We start from the raw sequence: 21,020 nt of genomic DNA, 5'->3' as shown, positions 1-21,020 counted from the left end.
ATGCAGGAAACACACACTGCACGTTTGGTCATATGTGATACAGTCGTTAGCGTCACACCACGGACTGAGACTATCTTGGATGCCCACACAAGAGCCCGAGCCCTACAGCTAAGAGGTGGTGTTTCATTGCCTATCCACACGCCACCAGCTAATGAGCGTGGCTGCCCGGCAGTCCCACACAGGATGGCCATGTTGTCAGACGTGGGAGCTTTGTCACAACTTTTTCAGTGCTTAGAAGATTTTTAATTTTCAGAAAGGAATCTTGGAGGTGATCTAGCCCAATCCCTTCATTTAGCATTTGAAGAAGCATTGCGGCCGACACTGGTTGATGGGAGAGCCAGGGCAGAAGTCCAGGTTTCCCGCCCACGCTCTGCCCCTCAGCACTACAACTGTCCCGTTTCATTCTTCAATCCCGGTTATGGGTTCCACCACTGGAAACCTCTGGTTTTAGGTGCCACAGGATATGCCAGCTGGAATTAGCACTGAGCCCACAGATGCTCTGGCAGCAGTGCAGGTCCTTCCAGGAGGCCGTGCTTCCATTTCCTGGATAGGGAGAGCTTCGAGGTATCTTGTTAACACACGACTGAACCCTGCTCTTACACCTTAGGCGACACAGTCCTCACAGCAGGATTTGTATGTAGGAACCCTCATAAACCAAGATTTCACTTCAGAGATTTCAAAGTTGTGCCCTTCTATGGCTAGGGATACACACACGGCCCCATCACACAGCATTCGTTCTTACCGTTCGCACACACTACTGTAAATCCTTAGTACTGGCCTTGAACGTCTCCCCAAATAGCTGTTTCCCACGCTTACACTCACATCAGCAGCTCCACTGCCTCTGATCCTTTTACACGAATTTATTTCTATACAAGGTTCTAAAAACACCCCTTGGTTTTGTACATAAGTTTTTCTTTTTTTCCTCATTTTAAATTACTTTATAACAACTGGTTTCCTGATTTTTTTTTCCATTTTCTGTTTTCTCTGAAATCTGCCATGATTTAAAAAAAAAAAAAAAAAAAAGGAAATAAAAATGCCATTGGCCAGAAGACAGGGTGGAGAAAAACAAAAGGGACAAAAATAAACATCAAATATGAAAATTCTCAGAGATAATGCATTTATAAACACAGAAATGGTTACAACAAAGATGGCCGTGATGAGTGGGTATATATATATTTATATATATATATTTATATATAAATCCGTGTCCGGCAACTGACCGCGGCACCTAGGGAGCTAAGTCCAGTCCTTGCATCTGCCCCGAACTCTCCCTTCTCTGCAGCCCCCTTATCGTGGGGTTTCATAAAGAACCCGCAGCTCCTTAGGTTGGGGACGGGGAGACTGAGCACAGGGCCTCGGCTGGCAGAGAAGGGGAGAGGCTCCAAGGAAAACCATAACCCACACTTCTAAGCCACCGTCGGCCATTTTGGGGATCTCCGGCCCCTTGGGGACCACATCTCGGCCCTTGCCCCTTTACAAATAAAGGGGGTCTGACCCGCCCCAGACCTCCCGCCAGCATCAGGTAGGAAGTGAAGTGAGATCATGAGGGGAAGAAAACGGCTCCCAGGGACAGGGGCACGGGAGGGACCTCTGTTCTTTCGCAGGCAAGAACAGAACAGGAGGCTGCTTGCATTTAGGGCTCCCTCCTCTGTGCCGTCCGGGAGTGCCAGGCTCTAGTCCTCTGTCAGCCCGAGCTTGGAGGATTACGAGGGTGAGGAGAGAGTAAGTGCCCACGCTGGAAAAGTCTCTATGAGGTCATAGCAAACCCCTCCCCTGAGCACCAACCCCCAACGTTAAAAGCTACGCTTAGGCGGGAGGCTGCTGGATTACGCGACCAGCTCAGTACTCCTCTGCCATTCAGGAGGGCTGACGTTCCTTCGGAAGAGGAGCTGAGACAATAAGGATGGTATCCTGTGAGAGAAGGCCATGCCTGAGGCCCAAGGAGATGGAGCCGTGGCCTGTCAAGGAAGAAGAGGACTTTTCCCACCAAGAGGAGCTGGAGAAAGAAGGGACCAGAGCCTCTTTCCCCTCTCCCCGGGGGACGGCAGCACAGGTCTCTACGAGCTGGCCAGGTGCTCTACCTGGATGGTGCTGGTGGTGACGGTGAGGCAGATGTCCTTGTGGTGCTCTGCCGTCTTATAGGGGGTCAGGTCGAAGGAGCACTGGGGCGGGGGATTGGGGTTGCTGTCCCCGCCACCCCCGCCCTGGGGGGCCGCCCCCGGGGACTGGAAGTGCGGAGGCTGTGGCGGCTGCTGCTGTGGCTGCTGCGAAGCCTGGGAGGCCTGCGCCTGGGCCTGCGCCTGCGCCTGGGCCTGCGCCTGCGCCTGGGCCTGGGCCTGCGCCTGGGCCTGCGCCACTGCCGCCGCCGCCGCCGCCGCCTGCACCTGCTGCTGGAGATCAGGAGGGTTGTGTTTGCGCATGTGCTTCATCAGGTACGTCTCCTGAGGGGGATGGAAGAGGGGTTGAGGGAGGAAAGAGGAGGAAGGAAGCTCCCTGTAACCAGCACCCCGGGCTGCTGCCTTGAACAGAACGACACTTATACAGAGGCGCTCTGGAGCCGCGCGGGTTCTCCCCATGAGCCGCTTTCGGTGCTCGCACCGCGTGGACAAGGTGGGGGCCTGTAGGGTAACCGCGGGCATTCAGCTGGCACGGGGAAAGCTGTCACTTTCTCAAAGATCTCTGAATGGAACCACCTGACCACCTTTTTCTGGAGTCTAATGGAAAACATCTAACTGAAATCTCTCGTCTCTCACAATTTCAAGACGCTTTCTTTTGTCCTGTGTCTAAGTAAAATGAAGACTCACTGCTGAGCAATCGCTATAGGCTTAAGGGACCAGGCATCCCCCAAATTCCTCAGCTCTGCGTCTGTTCAGTTTCTGTTCTCTTTACTGATCCCGGCAAGGTGGAGCAAGGGATGGATGGGGTGTATTCACTGCGGCAGCGCTTTATCGGAAAGGCGGGGTGAAGCCGCTTGCGGGGGGGGGAGGGGGGCTCCGAGTGCTCACCGACGTGTACGCCCGGCTGCAGATGGTGCAGGTGTACACCTTGGCATGCTTCACTGTGTGCGTGGACAGGTGCACCTCCAGCGAGGTCGCGTCCGTGTACGCCCGGTGACAGTTGTGGCACTTGAAGGGTTTATCTTTGTTGTGCTGCCGCCTGTGGGACTGAGAAAACAAGGAGAAATCAGGACGGCTGCACCACTCTGCCCTCCTGCCTCCTTGACCTTAATGGAAAGCCCTGGGCTGGGTGCCCGGCCTCCTGGGTTCTCTTACATCTGAAGGCAGCAGAAATTGCTTCAAATGAAACTTCAGACGCTACCAGCTAAGGGAAGCAGCATCCTGCAGGATCCTTAAAGTCAGAATGACGGCTACGCCTGGTCCCACTAGTCCAGTGGTTCTCAAAGGGAGGCATGGGGACTGCCAGGGAACACCAAGACCTTTTCAGGGGGCCCGCAAGGTCACAACTATTTTCAAAATAATAATAATAATAAGACACCGTTTGCCTTTTCACTCTCATTCTTTCATGACTATACAGAGATTACACGACGTGTAATATCGTAAAGACTGAACGCAGCAGATAAGAGAATCTCTCCATCTTCTAGTAAGCCAGACATTAGAGAAACGTGCATAAACATAAAGCAATGCCGTTCTTCTCACCAAACTTTTTGCAGGAAGGGAGGTTAAAAGATATGTTATTTATGTTAATGTACAACGGGGTTTGTTATTTTTAAACAAATTACTAAATAGTTTTTCAGTTTCATAACGTCTACGTAAGTAGGTGTTACCCACATCAACGAAAGCTCTTTGGGCTCCCCAGTGACTGTTAAGAACGTAAAGCGGCCTGAAAAAGTTTGAGAACCACTGTACTAGTCAAACGGCACTGTGACCCCAAGTCTTAGACTCCAGGCCTCGTGTGGAGGGTGGAGCACCTACCTGCAGGTTGGAGAGCTGTGTGAAGGCTTTCTCGCAGCCCGGGTGTGCACATTTGTACGGCCTATCCCCGGTGTGGATTCTGCACGGGACGAGAGAAGAAGAAAGGGGAAGGACATCAGCAAGGCCGCTCAGGGACCAGCGCCTTAACAGGCCTCCTCTGGGAGCACAGGGTGGGTCTCCAGGAGACGCTGGCTCAGGCCAGCGGGCCCGACTGCTGCTCGCCGCCCGCTCCACTCCGCTCAAGCTGGGCTCCTCTCTGCTGGCGGAGGGCCGGGGGCTGGGCGGCCAAGGCGCGGGGAGGCCACGATCTGGCAGCCAAGGCAGCTCCTACAGTCACCGGCCCTCACGAGAGTTCAGAAACGTGAGATAAACACACGGCGAGAAAAAAGAAACACGTAACACTTCTCCCTTGGCCTCCAACATACAGCCAGAAACTACCCCTTCAGCCTTAACACCAATCCCAGAGCAAGTTCTGGGGTCAAAGAAAAGCACAGAGTTATGCGAACTGTGAAGGGCAGCAGCAACATCGATGCTGGTGGAAGCTCCTTGGGGCTTTTCCCAGCTCAGCCCCTAACGGCAGGAAATGCCTAGTTTAGTACTGATCTGACCTCTTTCCAAACACTATAGGGCCCTCTGCTGAGACGAGCCAAGGACTTGAAGGTTGGCAGAACCCTGCTCCTTGGCAGGGACTTCAGAACCATCTCTGTGACCAGGTGCTTTTCGAGATCCCGGGTATGAAATCCTGAAAACCTCGCAGGACACGTCTCCTTGTGAGGAAAGCCCGATTCCTCCTCTTCGAGAAGCAAGCTGTCGGACCACTTTAAGAGGGATCGCCACCTCCAGAAGCAGCCGGGAGAGGAGACCTGTAGCCAGCAGGAGTCTGGACTCCAGCTCAACTTGAGATCCCACTGAAGGAGACCATCAGCTCTTCCAGGAGGCAGGCTCGCCTCTGAGCCACTCCAGATTCACGGGACAAAGTACACATCCTTATGGAGTAGGAGCATTTTCGTCTCATTTGCCGGTTCTCTGTGAACATTTACGCTGTGCTTTGTTCTCTCCTGTACCCCTGGCATCCCTCGGAGCCTTGCTTGGTGCTGTAGGTGTCGCTGAGTTGGTACCCAGCTGAAGTCTGATTATACCTCCTCCCGTTCATAATCGGTGCCCTAAGGGCTAGAGGGATGGTCTTCTCCGACCAAATGGCCCTGCTTTGACATCGAGAATCTTGCAGGATGTGTGCACAGGTGTCTCCAGGGAGGGAAATGAGGGAAGGAAACGTCGGCTCTGCTCCCAGTGAGTTTCCTCCTCCCTCGGATCAGGGAATGTCCCACAGTCACTGTGTCTCCTCGGCGCTGCTTCTGCCCCAGAAAGGCTCTCTGAGCGTCCGCTTGCGTCTCCAGTCTTGCTTGGTCTTCCTCCCAGATGCCAGCTGTGCTTTCCTCCGGCCAGCTCTCTCCTCCAGCCGGGTCTCTCCCCCGCCCCCCGCATGCGGGTTGTTGTGTGTGTCCGGGGCGGGGGTGGGGAGGGCATGCCAGCGGGGCGGGGGCAGTAGCCCGCCACTCTCCCTTACCGTGTGTGCTGCTGGAGGTGGGAGAGCTGGCGGAAGGCCTTCTGGCAGTAGGAACAGTTGTAGGGCTTGGCCCCCGAGTGGATACGGAGGTGCTGGGCCAGGTAGGAGGTGTTGGCGAAGGTCTTGGAGCAGTGCGGGCACTTGTGGGGCTTGATGGTCTCCGTGTGCATCTTGGAGTGGATCCTGCCGGAGAGGAGAGGAGGGAAGGGGGGAGGAGGGAGCGGTTCGACACCACGGGCTCAGCTCTCCGCTGGGTGAAATGATGTTGCTTGACGGATGAGAGCACCCCTTCCTCCCTCCCCCACAAACCCGCGCCGGCCTGGAGAGGCTCGTGAAGAGGACACCCACATCTAGGTTGCTGCTCATCTTAAGTCGGTGGCTAGAATGGCAGTGAGATGATGAAGAGCTGCACCCCTGGCTCCTGTAACCTTAAAGATTTCGGTCTCGTCAGCCCTCTGCTTTGTGCCAAGGTTACACACTCACCACAGACACCCTGCTTCCAAACAGTAATTTGAACAAAGACCAACACCGCCTGTCCCCCATGGACCTGAGGTTGAATGCACACCTTGGCTCTGAACTGACGCATATAGTAAAAGCAGGGCCTGCTCTGCAGAAGATTTCCGAACACAGACACAGAGAGAAGCCACATAAATCGTTGCAGACCTTGGGACCGGAGAGCACAATGTTCCAGGCACCACCCCCAAGCTGCAGGGATACGCAGTTTAGTTTTCACAGACAGCAGTGGGAGAGAATCGAGGCTCCCAAAGGGCAGAGTTGAAAGGGACAAAAGAAAACATGTGGAGAAGAGAGGAGGCGTGGGCCACGTGGCCTCGGGGTGAGGGGTCCACGGCAGGGAGTCGGGGGGAGACTGCAAGCAGCCTTACCGGGTGTGCTGCTGGAGGTGAGAGAGCTGGCGGAAGGACTTCTCACAGAAGTTACAACTGTAGGGCTTGGCCCCCGAGTGGATACGGATGTGCTGGGCCAGGTAGGAGCTGTTGGCGAACGTCTTGGAGCAGTGTGGGCACTTGTGGGGCTTGGTCTCGGTGTGTGACTTGGAGTGGATCTGCATCTCCGACTTCGAGTAGAACGTCAGGGAGCACATCCGGCACCTGGGCCAAGGGAGGGCAGCAGTTAGGACCCTGCCCACCGTGAGGGCGTTGCTGAACCCGCCCCTCCACTTCCAAAGATGCCAACCTATCTGATCTCTCTTCTATTCCAGCGACAACGCGAGGCCCTCGAGAGGAGGAGCTCTATTTTATCTACCGTTACAGTCTGCCCTTCTAATACAGCCCAACACAAGTATTTAATAAGTGTTTGCTGAAATGCCTGGACTCCCTAAGTGTGTACATAAACAAGAATTCAACCAGGTAAGACAGGAAACTCTTATTACAGGCCCTGGGCTGACACGGCCTTCACCGGACCAGGAGTATCACCTAGCCTCTGTCTTCCTTCTGCCTGTAACTTGACTTCAGATTTCTAAAGAACCCCTTTCCCCAGTTTCCCGTGGAGAAAGTACATCCCTCAGGTAATCCTCAAGCTCCTGAGGTGACAATGAGGACGAACTGACTAGATTCCTCAGAGGACTTTTCTCCTGTCTCCTCAGATAACTGTCTTCTCTCAGATTTTCTCCTTTTTGCCAGTGATTTCTAGAGGGATGAGGTAAGAATTACCAGGGTTATTTGGAGGGGGCTTTCCCAAACCACATGTCCGGCCTCCGCTCTGGATCTGATGTTCCACCGACTCCCCCCGGCCCCCGGCCCCCTGGCAATCAAGTGAGAATTACTTCTGCAACGAGCCAAGGTAACTGCTGGAGTGGGTTGTATCCCTCAAATATGAAGGAGAAAAAAAAGACTGGCAAAATACCGAGCCTCCCCGCTAAACCTTTCCTCTTTCCTAGCTCAATGCCAGCACTTCGGGTTGACAACAGTATCATCTGAATACACTTTCATGCATCATCTGAGCTGGTAATCCTTCTTCCTGCTCTTATACTGCCCAACAATATCAAATAAGGAGGCCTGTGGGCAAGATAAGTCACAATTACTCATACTTTACTGGGCGAAAGCTATCTATATGTGAGCTGGAACCCTATCACTCAACAACTCACCAGCACACAATGTGGGCTGAAGCCAGGCCACTGGGGCAAGTCCCTCTTCTCTGGGTCCCCCCCCCAACGTCTCTCTCTAGGAGGGGCTTAGGATGGTGAAGGGTGACTTCTGCTTTTTTCCTGATCCCAAGAGAATATGCAGAGAATAACTGAGTGCAGACTAAAAAGAACTCTGAGCTCCTCAGAGAAGAAGAGACCACTGTTACTTGGGGGTATGGTTCCTGTATTAATGCTTCCATTAAAAATCCAATCATTGAGGCCAATTTCTAGTTCTCTAGTCACTTGATAATTCTGAAAGAAATCCGATTACCTGTTTACCAACCCCTGGCTGTTGTCTGGGATGCCCAACCATTGTGTGGGAGGGTGGGAGGTTCTGTTTATAGTTAGCAGGGTCCAAAGGACACAGCCAACAGAAGTCTGGACACCGGGGCTCTACTCAGGGTTCAGTTACAGGCTTGCTCATCAATCTAGACCTCAATTTTCTGGTCTGTAAAATGGAGAGATAAATAACTGCCCCCCAAAGGGCCAGCAAACACCCAGGAGAGTCAATGGTAAGCCAAGCATTCGCTAACAATAAAACTGCATTAAGGTCAGCAGCACCAGTGCTGAATGAGCTCATGCTGCTATACACTTCACTAAAACTGAGGTTAGAAAACTAGACACAGTGTCACTTGGAGAGGAACTGCACTAGAGTTACAAAACAGCTTCCCTCCGCTAAGATTTCTCAGACAGGTGGAATGATTTTAGCTCAAGCAAAACCTCATTAGTTTGCCTGTGAATGCTGAACACATAACTGCACCCCTTAACCTGAGATTAGTTATAGAAGAGAAAATCACCCTCTTCCTCAAAGTTTTCAACGAGGGAAGAATCTGCAAAACTTAAACTCATCAATAATGGACTGGCAACAACATAAGCTGTCTCCAGAGGTATGAGTATAATAAGGATAACATAACAATAACACAGTAGTAACGGTAGTAGTAAGTGCCTGACACTGTTGTTGTGCCTGACACTGTTGTTGTGCCTGACACTGCCGGGCTCCAATTAGGTCCTTTAAACACATTGTTTCCGCTCCTTAAAACAACCTGGCAAGTACTATCCCTGTTCTACAGAAAGGAGCACAAAGGCTCAGAAAGGTAAAGCAATTTGCCAAAGGGCGAACAGTGACTCACTCTCACCTAACCTTAAGACTCCTCACACTAGAGGTATCCAGGGGGAAGCTGGACCATCCTATCATCTGCCAGAAATGTTTAAACACTAAAACTACAGAGAAGCCAAATAAGTACAAGCCTAATGCAGGATGTCAGGTGCTGGGAAAGAAACCCGATTAGGAGAGCTGTGGCAGTGGGCAGTGGCCGTGTCGCTGGGCGCACAGCTCCAGGGGGCACCATTCACACCCGACACCACAAGGGTGCTCCCTTGGAGGCCTGCAAGGCAATGGCCTTGGTTACAGTAACCGCTTTGAAGTGAATTATCAACGCTTTTTCCCCTAAGATGTTCAAAAACACTTTCAGATACTCTGATTTTCCCTCAAAACATTTCCACAGGATAGATGAGGGCCATGACTGGTCTTCAAATTTTACTAGAAATAAGTTGACCTGCCCAGAGAAAAAGAACCCAGTTCCCCTAATACCCAGTCAAATGCCACAGACCACAGGAATGGATGTGGTTGACCCACACCTGTATCGAAACAGGGACTCCTCGTGATTAAAAAGATTCCTTTGGAACCTCAGAGTTCTGAGTTTCTGAAGAAATTCCATTTACCTATAACATAATCAATCCCCCTTAAATTCAGAGTTCTCTTTAGTCACCTGGAGGCAGTGTGTGGAAAATCCTATCAGGGCTGCCCTCCAATTGTACTGTTCACATTTCTTTGCACATGCACAGTGTGGCAAGTCCAGAAATAGCTTTAATGTGGGTCCGGAAGACAAAGAGAGAGAAACCTTGGCAGAACCAGATGACGCTGACCCGCGGGAAGGGCCCTACAGAGTGTCAGGGAGCCCCCCCACCGTTCCTGCAACAACCGGTCTTGTTCAGGTGTAGCTCCAAGTCACAATGACCTCACTTTAAGCCAACACATAAAAATCCAAATTTCTACAAAATAAATTTAAAAGGGATTTTCATTTTATGGAATGTATGATACCTTTAAATGAACCAAACTTGTCAAGTACCTTTATAATATGATGTAAACATTGCTCAGGAACACTTTTACTGTGTAAGTGGGGTACACCTGTAATAATAAAGCTGCAGTGAACTTTCAGATTACGAGCTGGAATTCTGCAGTGCTCAATACTTTCTGCATAGCAACACTCCCCTCATTTTGACTTACAAAGACGGATTTAAACGCTCTGAACTCTCCATGGTAGAAGTGTACAACACATAAAAGTAAACGCTAAATGATGACTATTTCTCGTCTCTTTCGAAGTTCCCAACATTTCAAATCTCATTTGATATATAACTCCCAAGAGCTGGGAGGCATAAACAGAATTCTCCCCATTTTACAGATGAGGAAACTGAGGCCCAGAGAGGGGAAAAGGACTTGCCCAGGGTCACACAGCAAGTTCGTGGTGGAGCCGGGAACTGAATCCATGAGCCCAAGGCTCTGTCCATTTCCTGTGCCGCAGTTCCCTTCGCTCCTAAAATGGGAACAACATTGCCCATCTCGGTACACTAAGGACAGACCCAGTCTCCCAGCCATGCACATCTACCCCTGTCTGTGTCAAAGCTGTGACGGTGGCTATTCCACTCTGTACACTGGGACCAGACTCCCCAAACCCACTAGGGCCCTTGACGGTTCTCAAGGGGATTAAAAGATTTCCACCTTTCAAAGGGCAGGGAGTTTAGATATGTACTTATTTTTGTATAGTACCACATGCAAATATGCTTATAATGCTTTTTGGCAATGGACGACTTAAAGGAAGTAGAGGATCAAAAGAACTTCCATGAATGAGAAAGTGAGAAAACAGCCATCTCACAAGCATATATTCCACAGGGGGAAGGGGAGGTATCCTATTCGTTCCACCTTTTTATACAGACCCCTCCCATCATCCCAACCATGCAGGGTCAGGCAGGCTCAATGCTCAAATACGGCCCAAGAACCGGTGGATAGCACACTGGTTAAGGTTAGGGGCTTACCAGAAATGTTTCTTGAAAAAATAGGAATGGAAAATGTAGAAACCAAAAAGGAGCTGGAGACAAGAGTCTCAAACCCAGTCTAAAGCCTCATTACAAGAAAGAAATTCCATTACGTCACCCCAAAATAAGTCAATGCTGAAGACCTCAAAGAAGGAAGGGGTGAAATGGGTCTGCATCCTGGGGAAGAGGAGCCAGAGAAGGGCCAGAAGCTCCACCGTCCTAACCCTCAACAGAACACTTGACATGCACGTGGATCCGAGGCGGAAGCTGCCGGAGCGCGGAGCCCGATGGGGGCAGGGAAGCTGAGAGAGCCGCACCCCACCCTGCCCGGCTCTGATCCTCACCTGTAGGTCTTGCCGTCTTTCTGATGGTCATCGTCATCCTCAGGGGAGAGGACGTAAGGGTCGTTCATCTCGGGAAGCCCCGATTCCAGCATCCGCTTCTTCTTTCGGCCCCGGGGGGGCTTAGCGGCCACAGTGCCGCCGCCGCCACCGCCGCCGCCTCCTTCCTCTGTTAGGGTCGATGCTACCTTCTTAGAGAGGTCAGGGACCACCTGCAGGGCTTGTGAGCCAGGGGGAAGAGCTGAGACAATCATGGGAGCCGAAATGGGGAAGGTCTGAGCTGACGAGGCTGTGGTCACGAGGGAGCCTGAGGGGGATGTGATAACCAAGCCGGGACCTAGGATTGTGAGAAAAAGGAGATGGTGTCATGTTGCCCAGTCCGGATCCTAGTCCTACGTCATTTTCCCCAGATCATGGTCTATTTAACCCCTCACCACCGCCCCCCCGCCCAGAGTATACAGGAAACCCCAAACCCTGTAGAAAGACAATGGTCTCCTAACCCCTGTCCCCACCCCGCCCCCAGTAACAGTGAGATTTACCCCTTGATTGACTCCCTTCTCTTCTCCACCTCTGAGAACAGGAGACTCCTTGATTCAGAGAAGGAAAGAATGTCACCTCCTCAAAGGCAGGGACCGCATCTTCTACTTCTTTGTATCGCCCACAATGCCTAGCGCATTGCTAGGCACACAGTAGGCACTTAATAAAAATCTGATTGAGTAATCAAACACATATCCCACTCCCCATGTCCTTGGCGCCCTCCAGCCTGGGGTACTGATCGTGGAGGATCAACACCTCAGATTGGAGAAGAGCAGAGGGTGCTCACCAGCGGTCATCAGTCCTGTCGACGGCACAGGGACCACCGTGATATTCTGGGTAACGGATGCCTGGCTATGTGGGGTCAGCTGGTCTGACTTGGACTCTGTGTCCATGCTGATGCCCGAGGGCAGGGACACCGAGGCAGGCACTGTCAGCAAGGTGGGGTAGTGGGGTGGAGCCAGCCCACAGCCCTTCTCTGGCAAGAGCTGGTCCTTCATCTTGTTGATGAACATCGTGTTCTCAATCTGAAAGAAAAGGAACGGGACAGTGGCCTCTGAGGGAGAGTCCCAAGTCTGTCTGCTCCCTCGGCACCTCACACTGTCTATCCTCTGTGGGGATCAAAAGGCGGGTGGTTAATATCTGTGCTTCCAGAGAGAAGCTGAACAGAAACACTGTGTAATTCTCAACGATGGGGGGCCTGGCGAAACAGCATGGGATTTATCTTGCTTCAGTGTCCACGGTAACAGGACTTGCTACTCAGAGCTGAAAAAAGTACCCAGTGGAGCAGAAGCAAAAAACCAAACACCACGTACCTGTCCTGAGACCGTGGGGATGGAAGGCCAGAAGTACGGGTTAGAATTGAAGTGAGATTCTTCCATTCTACCTGAAGAAGGAAACGAGACCACATCACACTCAGGAATCATCTGAAGCAGCTGAGCAAGGGCGAAGGGGCGCTGAGGAGCTCCGGGTCTCTTCCCACAGGGCTGGGAGTGAGGAGTCAAGGCCTCAGGATCTAGCATATTAGTCCCTCTGGTCAGAGCCACTCACCACTACATCCCCATCCAACAGAGGCTATCCCAGTTCAGATGCTAGTGAAAGAACTTACACACATCTCATTTACCCACACAATGTTTCCTGTACCCCAAATAAACAGAAGTGGTATTTCTTTCTTTGGCTGACAAAAAGAGAAATTGAAGTCCTGAGAGAGGAAGGCTCGGACCCAAGGTCCACACAAAGCAGGTCACCGATCGGCCTGAAAACAGCCAGGGTACCTGTCATTGTTCCTCTCCTTTCACCCCTCAAATCCATCTTCCTTGAAATAAACAATTTCAAGGGGTCCAACTGACATGTCTATAGTTCCCTGTAGCCTGAAAAGGTTCTAGGCCAGAATACAAAATGTCCAAGAGAATTAAAGAATGAAATTGGCGAGAATCAGAATCAAGGTCTTTGGGGTACCAGACGGTATCTGGGGACCACGCCCCATGGATCCCACCAAGGTCTGAAAACATCTGTGATGCTGCACTGGGTACCACACACACTGGACTGACCAGTAAGAACCTAGGAGTTACCAGTTTTAAAAGGGGTTCTAGGGAATTTCCTGGCGGTCCAGTGGTTAGGACTCTGCGCTTTCACTGCCGAGGGCTCGGGTTCGATCCCTGGTCGGGGGACTAAGATCCTGCAAGCCACATGGCACGGCCAAAAAAAAAAGGGGGACTGATTCCAGCACCAGCACCCCAGATCTCCACCTAAAGGGATTTAGAACAGGGACAATGGTGGGTCAGAACACACACACATTACCAGACTCCTCTGTAGTTCTCAAACACTATACCTCTAAGAGTTCAAGTTCTCCTCTGTACACGGATGACAAGTAAGCTTAAGACCTGGGGAGCGAAGAATAAGGAGCAAGAAAAGGAATCCCTCAGAATCATGTTGCAAGTCACAGATGGGTCCGGAACGCAGGCATCCCACCACTCATTTTCATACTCTGATCGCTTCTCCTAACAAGGCTTAATTGCAGGCTATTGGTCCAGAGTAGCTTCCCAAAAGCCTGGACCAGGAGAGATCCAGGCTGGCAGAGGCAGGGGAAGCGGGAGGAGGACACGGGTGGGAAGGGGAAGGGAGGGAATAAACATTAACACCGCGGTGCTGCTCCGGGCCGAGAGCGGCCAAGCCCCAGGAGGGGCAGAAGGACCACAGGACGCTGTGACTTGTAGCCTGGTCACACACATGGTCCCACTGAGGACATGCTGGAGGCGGACACCAGGGATTCTAAGAGATGGGCGGGTAGACTGGGTCTCAAGCAGTGACTAAGGAAACCAGGAAAGTTCTTCAGCAAAGGAGGTGAAGCAAAAGATCTCACTCTAAATGTAACGGTGTTCCTGGTCCTTCTCCAGAAACCTCATCACATTTTTTGCTCTACTGAACAACACTCTGAATTTTCATAAAACCTATAAAGGGAAGCAGAACTGAATTTCAGCCTATTTTTCCCCAAAAGTAGCAAAGTAGAGTAGCAAATCTGTGGCTACCACAGCTTCATACAAATGAGACTCAACTTTAAATGCCCTGAGGGTCAGGCACAGACCAATCCTGCTTCCCAAGTTATAAACACAGTAAAACCAGACACTCTCCACACGGGTGCCACCTAGCTCCCTGCCAGCTTTATAAAGGGCCTTGAGCCTCAGGCCCTCCGGAGGCAATGGACGTAGAGAAACAGTGAGATCACAGTGCAAGGGGACCCGATCTTGCCCAGCTTTGGGGGAGGCAGGGGCCACATCCTGAACTGCCCCCAGGTTCTAAGACAGGACCCATCACCCAGTAGGCAATGCCATACTTGGTGAACCGAGTGGCAGCAGACTTCGCATACGGACACTGAAAGCCAAGCCAAGGGCTCCGACGGGGACCCACAGCCCCATCCCTCTAACCTTCTAGCTGAGAGGCATGAAATCGACAAGGGTGGCGGCTGTGGTGGAAAGGCAGTAGAGAATCAGGCTGGAGAGTAAAGGAAAGGAGGATCTAATCATAATATCCCCCTAAAGAGACAAGGAAGTAAATGCATTACGGATGTGAAAACTTAGGAGGGAGGAACTGAGAGCCTGAAAATAAGGCTGTCCTCAGGATTCTGGCGAACAAGGCTCCTCCCCATGCCCAAACTACATCCATTCTTAGTGTCCTGCCAGGGGCTCAGGGGAAGCAGTTTCTGAGTCAAACATGGCCTGTAGGTTGTTACAGAGGGGCACGAAGTGACTTGGAGGACAATATCACCACCACCATTAGCATCTATTAAGAGCCCACTGTGTTCAAGGTACTGTTCTGAGCACTTTACAAGCGTCGCACCATTTAATCCCACAACAATTCTATGAAGCAGGAGAGTGCAATCCCTATTTTTCTTTTTTCTTTCTCTTTAAAAAAACATTTTACTGAAATATAGTTGATTTATAATGTTGTGTTACCCATTCTTCAAATGAGGAAACTGGAGGCAAACAGTAAACAGCAGAACAGGGATCTGAACCCAGGACCAAAGAGCAAGCTAGAAAAGGGTCCTACAAGAGACCAACTCAAGTACATGCTCTCTGATGCTGGGGCTTGATTCACAAATCGAAATTTAGACTATTTCCAGAAATGGACTATATACTTTTCAGGTAGTTCTCAATAAATGCTTTCAACAATGAAGTTTTCAGGGAATTCCTTGGTGGTCCGGTGGTTAGGATTCCACACTTTCACTGCCAAGGGCCCAGGTTCAATCCCTGGTCAGGGAACTAATATCCCACAAGCCACAGCATGGCTGCCAAAAAAAAAAAAAAAAAAAAGCAAACACCAAAAACGAAATTTTCAATGACAGCAAAATGCAGTGAAAGATGATATTCTCTGTCCACATCCAGTGAAACCTCACCTGGCCACCAAGATAACTGATTTTAGAATGATGGGGTCTGAATTAAAAGGCCAGACTGTCCAGAAGGGGTACATAGAAGGAAAGGCCCCTCCACCTCCCTGGATACCGTCTCTCACTCTGCTTTGGTTCCTAAAAGAACAAAGCTGAAGATCAGAACCACAGCCGCTCCCAGGACGAAATGATAAACCTGTCTGTGGCTCCTGATAAATACATCAGCCCAAAAGGGGGTGCACGGGGAGCCCTGCTTGCCCAACTGGAAGCAATAGCCGCCTGCAGGATGACACCAGAGAAAGGGTCAACACTGTCCTGATGCCAGAACGTGATGTAAATGGCGCCCCCTGGGGTTGTGTCACAGGGTGCCCTGGCACCAGCTCACTCAAATACCTGCCAACTGTTGTCTTACCACTTCTCCTTTCAACTCTCTATTACGCATGGAGGAACGCCCACCAAACCATCCTGACATCCAGGTACGCACATACGAACATTCTTAAAACCCGAAGAAGCAATGATATCACAGGGAAACTTCACCTCTACACAGTGCCAGCTTTCTTTTGTTTGCTTTATATTTTGGCCACGCCGCATATCTTGCGGGATGTCAGTTCCTCGACCAGGGATAGAACCCAGACCATGGTAGTGACAACACCGAATCCTAACCCCTAGGCCACCAGGGAACTCCCCACGGAGCATCAGTTTTGATGATTATGCCAACACATTAAAAACAAACCAGAAGGGGTTCACCCTAGACTGGGAAGGAAGAGGCAGGCTTCTATTATAGCCCCAAAGCTCAGGAGAGAAGGAAGAACACAGTAGGTGGAAAGATGATGTTGGCAGATTGAAAATCTGGGTTCTAATTCCAACTTTACTACCGCACCATGCCTCTGCTGTTCTCCAATACGAAGGGACGTTTACTATAATTAAGTTGGACAGCATTTTCCTTTCAAGAGGTTCAGGAACTACATACTCCTTTTCCAATCTCAAAAGAAATCTTGGAAGACTGAGAAGGTGAAGAAAAAAGACAATATTAAGTTATGTCCATGAAACACATAGGAGGACTTGAACTCTTGCACCAGAGCTCTGTCCATCTGTTCATCCTTCCCCAGTGCTACCGGCCATCCAGGGATAAAGACATCACTGCCTCCAGCATTGCAGTTTTCGTAGAAGTACTGAAGACCACCACTTCTTTCCTGGTACTTACAATTTTTACATTTTTCCCCCCCAAAATAAAGCATGGTTTTCTTTTCTCAAGAAAATAATATTCATCACACAACCAACCTTTAGGAAATCATGAAATACACCAACCCAATTTAGTAGCCAGAGGATGGACCGAGGAATCAAAGCTTCCAGAATCTAGGTTTAGGCCCTACATCAGTACATGACTCTGAGGAATTTACGACTCTCCTAAATTTCTACTTGGGTAGAGGATGGAAGAGTATCAAACCCCTAAAAAATTCATAAGGCACATGGAATTGAGATGGAGACAACACACAGAAGAAAAAGAATAAAATGCTCAAAGTACTCCTGACGAGAGTTAGAGAAACACTTCCATGTGATGAGGACTATTCGGGACAATTAGCAGAAATTACATAGAGACCACATAATTATAAAGGAACTACCCAAAAGTATCAGATCTATAGCCCGCAGCTTACTAATCACCAACTAGAAGCACTAACAAGAAAGAGAGATGCAAAGAACAACCAACTCAAATTCAACTACAGAAAGAACTGGAGGGGCTTCCCTGGTGGCGCAGTGTTTAAGAATCCACCTGCCAATGCAGGGGACACGGGTTCAAGCCCTGCTCTGGGAAGATCCCACATGCCGCGGAGCAACTTAGCCCGTGCACCACAACTACTGAGCCTGCGCTCTACAGCCCTCGAGCCACAACTACTGAAGCCCGCGCGCCTAGAGCCCGTGCTCCGCGACAAGAGAAGCCACCGCAGTGAGAAGCCCACACACTGCAACGAAGAGTAGCCCCCGCTCGCCGCAACTAGAGAAAGCCTGCGCGCAGCAACGAAGACCCAACGCAGTCAAAACTAAAAAAAATATTAAGAAAAAGAAAAAAGGAAAGAACTTGACACATGGATCTCGGACACTCTATTGAAAAAAACTGTTCCAAAATGCACAACTGCAGAAAGGTTGCAATATTAGCTAAGGACTTGAAGTGAGGAAACACACAGGACCATTTCTCCTCAGTTAGGAAACAAATCTTTTTCTCAGGTCCTAAGGGCATTCGAGAAGGGCCATCCCAATAGGATCTGGGGACTTGCTACTGTGAACTCTCCCAAGTACAAAATAACTGAGAACAGGTTTATCCCAATTCTATTGGGAAAAACCATCACACCATGCCCAAAGAGACCAACAGGACCACTACCACCACAAAGCTGGCAATCTGAGCCAGCACCTCCTACCCCGGGCACCACTGGACCACTGTACCTGCACCCTGCAGAGAGAACGCCATAATGGTTCCCCTTGTCCTGCCCGTTCCACTATTAACCGACGGACCTGCGCATTGTGAGGCAGGAAAGAAAAAACAAACCAAAAAAAAAAAAAGTCTGGAGAAGAGGGAATATGCACCTAATATTTAATCACCAGCTCGGCTCAGAAACCTATGGGGAATAAATTTTATAAACCAGCCTGGAATTGGTTCTCAGAAGACACCTCTAAGATTATAAGCTCTGAACTCAAACTCTCTTGGGTTGATATATTGTCATTCTCAGGCAACCTAAAACTCAATCACCATCAAACCTCATATTCTGAATTCTTCCAGAGCTACTTCTGGAGTCTACTCCATACAGTTTTATCCATTTTATTTCAAACTACCCACGAATCAGTTTTTTCCCCCCAAACTTCACCCTGCCACGTCAAATTCAAATAACATCACACCACGGATTCTAATCACTCACCAGATCCACTCCAAACACTGATGCAACGTTAAGGATACAAACTCCACTCTAGACTCAGTTCTGCTTGTTCCAAACACGAGAAAGCCATTCCATTAGCTATGCCACAAAGGCTACAACGGCAACTAGGGCCCATTTATCTCCAAAGCAGAATAAATTTCTCCTTTGGACACAATGCAACACTGCTTAGTGAGTTCACTTGAGCATCTCACAACTCATTCTTGTTGAGGACTGGTGGGCATGGAAGGTGATGGGATACAGTGCCAACTTTCGCACAAAACTTCCTGGGTATCCTCAAAGGTAATAGGAAGAGGCTGATTTTTCTCCTACAGCAAACACCAGTATTACAATTGCTATTACTTGAACAATTCTGTCACGCTGTCCGCAAAAGGGCCATTTGATTATGACCCCTTCGCCCCCCAAAACTGGAAAAGCCATTAACCCCAAATTGTCTTACCCTCTCTCTCTCTTCCTCCTGTCGTCTTATTCCTTGTCCTTTCCAGGGCTCCTGAACTTTCTGTAAACAAATTGTCTGGGTTACAGGGGCCGGTAAGGGTGCAGCCAGCGGAGAACTGTGGAGAACCTCAGGAATTCTTTGACCATCAGCACTCAGTCCAGAAAGCAGGCGGACCCCCGACTAACCATCCAAAGATGCAAGGACAGAACGACAGCAGTGCAGGGCCACCCGCTATGTGGATACAAGGGAAATACATCCAATTCCCAGCAACTAAGATGAACTCTACCACCAGTGCGTGGGGTCCACCCCTGGGCTCAGACACTGGTTCTTCTTGGTCTCCCGGGGCCGCAGGTAACCGGAGGCGGGGGCGGGGGTGTGTGGGGACGGTTAGAGAACAGAAGAACTGGAAGAAGAGAAGCGTCCCTGCCTCCCAAGGATTGGCTCAGAAGGCAAAGCTGAGGACCCGGGGGGGATGCACAAGCCCTTGTGTCAGGCACAGTGCCAGTTCAGGCCCAGGCACTTCCTCTGGCCTCCCCCCCCCGCCGCGAGGACTTCGCCCCTGCCTACCCAAGGCCCTGCGCCAAGAAGTACCTCCCTCAGCACAGTGGTCTAGCTACTGGAGACCCCGGCTGTCCCCCAAACACCTTCGCTGCCCTGAGACAGCCCCTGGGCGCCTTCTCCTGAGGTCGCCCACCACCCCTTCCTCTAAGACCCTTCTTTGGGACGCCCCTCCTTCCTCTCCGGGGAGCTGAACTCTGCCACCCACCAGACAGACACCCGCCCCCTAAACCCCCCCATTCCTCCCCATCGCCCGCTCCTCCACAACCACTTCCGGTTCCGGGACGGACACACGTACAGTCCCATCGTGGACCCCCCTTTCCCCGCCCCCCCCCAAGGAAAAGGGGAGGGGGAAGGAGCAGAGAGCTCGGCGCGCGCCGGCTGCAGCGGCGCGAGACTCACCCGGCGGCAACGGCTGCGGCGGCGCCAGAGCCGGAGCCAGAGAGCGGGAGGGGCGGCGTTTGCTGGGAAGGAGGGAGCAGAGTGCGGTGGGAGGACCCGGAGGGGGCGAGGGGAGGGGGATAGCGCCAGGCGAGCGCGCGGGCACGCACTTTAGGCGCGAGGCAGACCCACACACTCACACGCACGGATCGTGCGCGAGACACCCGCAGGGCGGGGGCGCTAGGCAGTGGGTGGCCCCCTCCCTCCCTCCCTCCCCTAACACTCACCCGGAAGTGGTGCCGCAGCTCGTGCTCCCGAGAACCCCGATTCCTCCACGCCCCCTCCCTCCCTCCCTCCCTCCCCCCACTGGCTCGGAGTTGAGCCGCGGCTGAGAGAAGGCGGGAGCGCCGGAAACGAAAAGGGGGGAGGGAGGGAAATAGCAATGTTGGGGGGGCGGCAATGGGGAAAGGGGGGGTGAAATGCAAAGGTCGAGTCACTTCCGGGAGCAGCTAAAGCACATCCGGCGCGGTTAGCGCTCCAGCATACTCAGGGCGGAAGTTACGACAGTAGGGGCGGAAGTAGCTTCTGCCCGGGGACGCGGTATACCCTCCAGGGATGTGACGCCACAGCGGAAGTGAAGGTGGGTTCTGCTCTAAGGGCAGGAGCCGAACCTTCACGACTGCGGTTCCGGGCTTCCGGAAGGGACTTCAGGGGAAGTGGGAGGGTGGAAACGCGACAGGTTCATGAATTATGCATCAAGGTACGAGGGGCGGTATGGATTCTTAAAAGACGGGTCCTGGTTCCCTTCCCTCAAGGGGCGATAGGCAGACGTAGGGAGTTACCATTCTTTTTTCTTACATACTCTCCAGAAGGTCTCAATGCTTTGAATATGAAAGAAAGGAAAAGGATGTGTCAGTAGTTCTCTGAGGTCCCTCCTTAGGCCCAAAGCGTGACTAATTAACCCACCCCCCCCCCCCCCAGGCCTCAGAATCCGACCCCTGCCTAACCACACCCCTTACTCTCTTTGCTTTGGTCTCTAAGTTCTTGTGGCCCTCTTCCACATCTTTATCTCCTACTCACCTGGCTTTACTTTTAAATATAGCACTCACCTCTACCTGATTCTATATTGTTGGATGTCCTCCTCTTCTCACTGGAATATCGGCCCCACGAGGGCAAGGACTCTGAATTGTTCGCTGCTGTATCCTCAGAGCCTGGCACTTAGTAA

At 51.2% G+C, this 21,020-nt stretch overlaps 1 protein-coding gene across 15 annotated transcripts; it reads right to left on the bottom strand.

Annotated features, from left to right (window-relative positions):
• Nucleotides 1-1,100: 1,100 nt before the first annotated feature.
• On the bottom strand, nt 1,101-20,265 carry ZNF384 (zinc finger protein 384). 15 transcript variants are annotated; one of them, XM_060167089.1, is made up of 13 exons: nt 20,083-20,265; nt 19,817-19,878; nt 18,857-18,916; nt 12,426-12,496; nt 11,900-12,137; nt 11,616-11,663; nt 11,080-11,413; nt 10,144-10,236; nt 6,384-6,608; nt 5,500-5,682; nt 3,933-4,011; nt 3,006-3,164; nt 1,101-2,441 (listed from the first exon to the last, which is right to left on the bottom strand). In XM_060167089.1, exons 4-13 carry the CDS (start codon nt 12,489-12,491, stop codon nt 2,058-2,060), a joined length of 1,809 nt encoding a protein of 602 aa, XP_060023072.1. In that variant the 5' UTR covers nt 12,492-12,496; nt 18,857-18,916; nt 19,817-19,878; nt 20,083-20,265; the 3' UTR covers nt 1,101-2,057. The 15 variants fall into 15 exon arrangements, with proteins under 15 accessions (XP_060023072.1, XP_060023079.1, XP_060023074.1 ...); XM_060167096.1 differs by lacking the exon at nt 20,083-20,265 and adding an exon at nt 13,442-13,493 and having other exon boundaries at nt 19,817-20,069; XM_060167091.1 differs by lacking the exon at nt 19,817-19,878.
• Between the last annotated feature and the right edge of the window lie 755 nt (nt 20,266-21,020).

Source organism: Lagenorhynchus albirostris, chromosome 11 (assembly GCF_949774975.1).
Source record: "Lagenorhynchus albirostris chromosome 11, mLagAlb1.1, whole genome shotgun sequence".
Lineage (NCBI taxonomy): Eukaryota > Metazoa > Chordata > Mammalia > Artiodactyla > Delphinidae > Lagenorhynchus > Lagenorhynchus albirostris.
The sequence above is the reverse complement of the archived record's forward strand: the minus strand, read 5'-3'. Positions and strand labels throughout refer to the sequence as shown.

Excerpts from the sequence above, each read along its gene's own strand:
- ZNF384 (XM_060167089.1), bottom strand. The coding sequence starts at position 12,491 with ATGGAAGAATCTCACTTCAATTCTAACCCGTACTTCTGGCCTTCCATC. Across the intron at positions 10,237-11,079 it reads AAAGACGGCAAGACCTACAG|GAGCGAAGGGAACTGCGGCA; the intron begins GTGAGGATCAGA and ends TTCCCATTTTAG. Across the intron at positions 6,609-10,143 it reads AACTTGCTGTGTGACCCTGG|GTGCCGGATGTGCTCCCTGA; the intron begins GCAAGTCCTTTT and ends CCCTTGGCCCAG.